At 46.7% G+C, this 2987-nt stretch overlaps 1 protein-coding gene across 1 annotated transcript in view; it reads left to right on the forward strand.

The window, feature by feature from the left end:
* Window positions 1–652: 652 nt before the first annotated feature.
* The window catches only part of LOC123044901 (ras-related protein RABH1b), a 4150-nt gene continuing 1815 nt past the window's right edge, over window positions 653–2987 (forward strand). The window contains exons 1-4 of the mRNA XM_044467785.1: window positions 653–964; window positions 1930–2000; window positions 2094–2182; window positions 2339–2450. Of these exons, the coding sequence (XP_044323720.1) occupies window positions 848–964; window positions 1930–2000; window positions 2094–2182; window positions 2339–2450 (389 nt within the window). The 5' untranslated portion in view covers window positions 653–847. The remainder of the gene's footprint in view (window positions 965–1929; window positions 2001–2093; window positions 2183–2338; window positions 2451–2987) is intronic.

Consider the following 2987-nt stretch of genomic DNA (forward strand, 5'->3'; position numbering starts at 1 on the left):
CATCCACGAACCACGAACCCAGCACATGTTCCGCCTTTCAGATGTCGTCGATGCAAACCACAATCTGCATCTGATTCTGGACTACCTCCCAAGCTCCGCCCAGACGCTGGAGAAAACACCGTCGCAACGGCGGAGTTCGATGACACAGGTCCACCACGAGGATGCCGCCGCCGCCACGCCATCCTTGTTTGAACAGACTGGTTTCCAAATCCATCCCCAACTATAGGACCGATGACCTTGTCAAGGAAGGATCCGAAGAATCTTTATTCAACGCTGTCATCGTCGCCGCCGAAACAAAGACGATGAACAACCTAAAAATCTAGACTACGAGGAAGTAAAAAATGATCCACACGCGTGGATCCGGCGACCCCCTCACCACCGACGACCGAGGTCGCTCGCGGAGGGGAGCCATCGAAGGACGACGCTGGAAGATTGGGCTCTCCTGGCGGCGGCTAGGGTTCCAGGCTTCCAGCCGCCAGGGACACGAGGAAAAAAAAATTATGACCACCTCCCCTCAAAAAATAAAATAAAAATTATTACGACCTACTAAAAGATTTTATAAATTGAAAAAGGAAGTCAGCAAGGTTTTGCCATTTTTCATTTCCGGTCCTCCAGCCTTGCAAGCGCTCGCTTAATAAACGGCAGGCACTAATCTCGGGGACGCGCAACGTGGGGGAGCGGGGAGCGCGAGGGACGAAGGAGGGGCAGGGCGAGACCTTCGGGGAGACTCCCACCCATACCGCGCCACCGAGCGAGCGAGATCCCGCCCTTCCCCCTTCTCCACCCACCCGCCCTGCCGGACCCGATCCCGATCTGATCTCGCCGCCGCCGCCGCGCGCCGGACAAGATGGCCCCCGTGTCGGCTCTGGCCAAGTACAAGCTGGTCTTCCTCGGCGACCAGTCCGTCGGCAAGACCAGCATCATCACCCGCTTCATGTACGACAAGTTTGACAACACCTACCAGGCACGGCCCCTCCCCATCCCCCAATCCCGCGCGTGTTGCTTGTTTCAGTTTCTTTCCTCTGTTTTGCCGTTTCCTCTCCTCGAGCCGGGATGGTTGGATCTATCCATGACATCGAGGCGAGATCCGGCCCGATCGAGCGTTTCAATCTGACCCTGTGAACGGGTGATTAGATCTGTTGATCGGGCGCGTAGCATGTGTGTCCAGCTGTTGTTGATTTGGGGCTTTGGGCGATCCATGGTTACAGTATTTGAGACTTGCATGTGCTATTTTACAACCTTTTGTCCGTGATGTATCACGGAGCAACGAAATGCTCATGATCCCTGGCTGAGGAAGTTGAATTGGCGTATGGCCGATAGGTCAATGCCCACTGCAATCTTATTTTCTGTGTGATTTGGAATTTAATGCGTGAGAAATTGTCCTGCCGTCAATGGTGTCTTCCCAGGATCACAGCGTTGTTTGGCGACAAATGTCCCCAGGCTGCTCGGCCTAGCTTTGACTTGCTGGAGAATTCTGGCGGATGTAATGTAGGGAATGATAGCTAATACGTACGAGTTGTTTCAATGCCACTTTGCAACCTGAGAAAGAGAGAGAGGTACCATGACGCCTGCGATCCCAGGCGGAACCTTTTGCTAATTCTAGGAGTTCACTATGATACCTGCGATCCCAATTAGATATGGAACGTTTGCCATTTCTATGACTTAAAGACCTTCAACGCAGTGTAGAATATATGCACAATCTGAACTCTTAACTAACATTCAGCCTCTTCATATGTATATCGGTGTACCTACAACAGACTTGTTTTTCCTGGTGAACAATGATGGCTTGTTAACATTGTGCTGTATTATTGTGGGAGTGACGATCGGTTGTTCTGATTCTATTTTCCTTTAAAGTACTACATAGATAAAATGTCTGCTTATATTAATGTATCTAAGTTAATTTCATATGTTATGTTCTGACCTAAACAGGCTACGATTGGTATTGATTTCCTGTCGAAGACAATGTACCTTGAAGATAGAACTGTGAGACTCCAACTCTGGTATGCTCACATCTGTTACCTCATTACTGACAGACTGTTCTGTCCATTGGAGTGCTGATCATTGTCATATGTATTTTTGTTCTTTGTTTTCAGGGATACAGCTGGTCAGGAAAGATTCAGGAGTTTAATTCCAAGCTACATCAGAGACTCTTCAGTTGCTGTTATTGTATTTGATGTTGCAAGTATGCTCTCTCTCTCTCTCTCTCTCTCTCTCTCTCTCTCTCCCCCTCTCTCCCTCTCTCCCTCATAAATAATTTCTTCATCAAATAATGATTTCTGATGTCGCAAAGTTGCAAATTTTACTGGCATTCCCCCTTTTTTTTTGTTTCATGCTTCAGGCAGGCAATCTTTCTTAAACACGTCGAAGTGGATAGAGGAAGTTCGCACTGAGAGGGGCAGTGATGTCATTATCGTGCTTGTTGGGAACAAAACTGACCTTGTGGACAAGAGGTGAGAGTGTGGTTCACATTGCTATCCATTCAATGAGTGCACTATATTTGAGTATTTCCATTTGTTACTACTTGGTCACATGTGATATCCTATGTACTATCCTGATGTACCAAAATTTGCAGTTCTATTGTTTTGTGTAACTTTTGTTACATGCTGTGAGTGATACTAGCGTAGTTAAGCATAACAAATATGTGAAGCAAAATTAACTAGCACTATTCTGATTATTCTGCTTTGAGTACAACAGATTGTACTCAGTCTGATCTACTTGTCGGTTCTTTAAGCAAACTGCCTCTTGTTTTATTCAGAGTTTCAGACGCGTTACATATGCTCAGAACCTCAATTTTCATGGCCTTCTTAATTGAAGATATACAATTCTTCACTGACCACATGATATTTGTGTGATCCTGCACCGTCTCACTGAGGGATTAGGCATTTAAGGAATTTCCCTTGATGTTGTAGTATGACTGAAGTACAAAGTGTATTTATAACCCTGTGGGCGTTGAATTTGTCCCCACATTCCAGAGAAGTCCAAATTGA

Source organism: Triticum aestivum, chromosome 2B (assembly GCF_018294505.1).
Source record: "Triticum aestivum cultivar Chinese Spring chromosome 2B, IWGSC CS RefSeq v2.1, whole genome shotgun sequence".
Taxonomy (NCBI): domain Eukaryota; kingdom Viridiplantae; phylum Streptophyta; class Magnoliopsida; order Poales; family Poaceae; genus Triticum; species Triticum aestivum.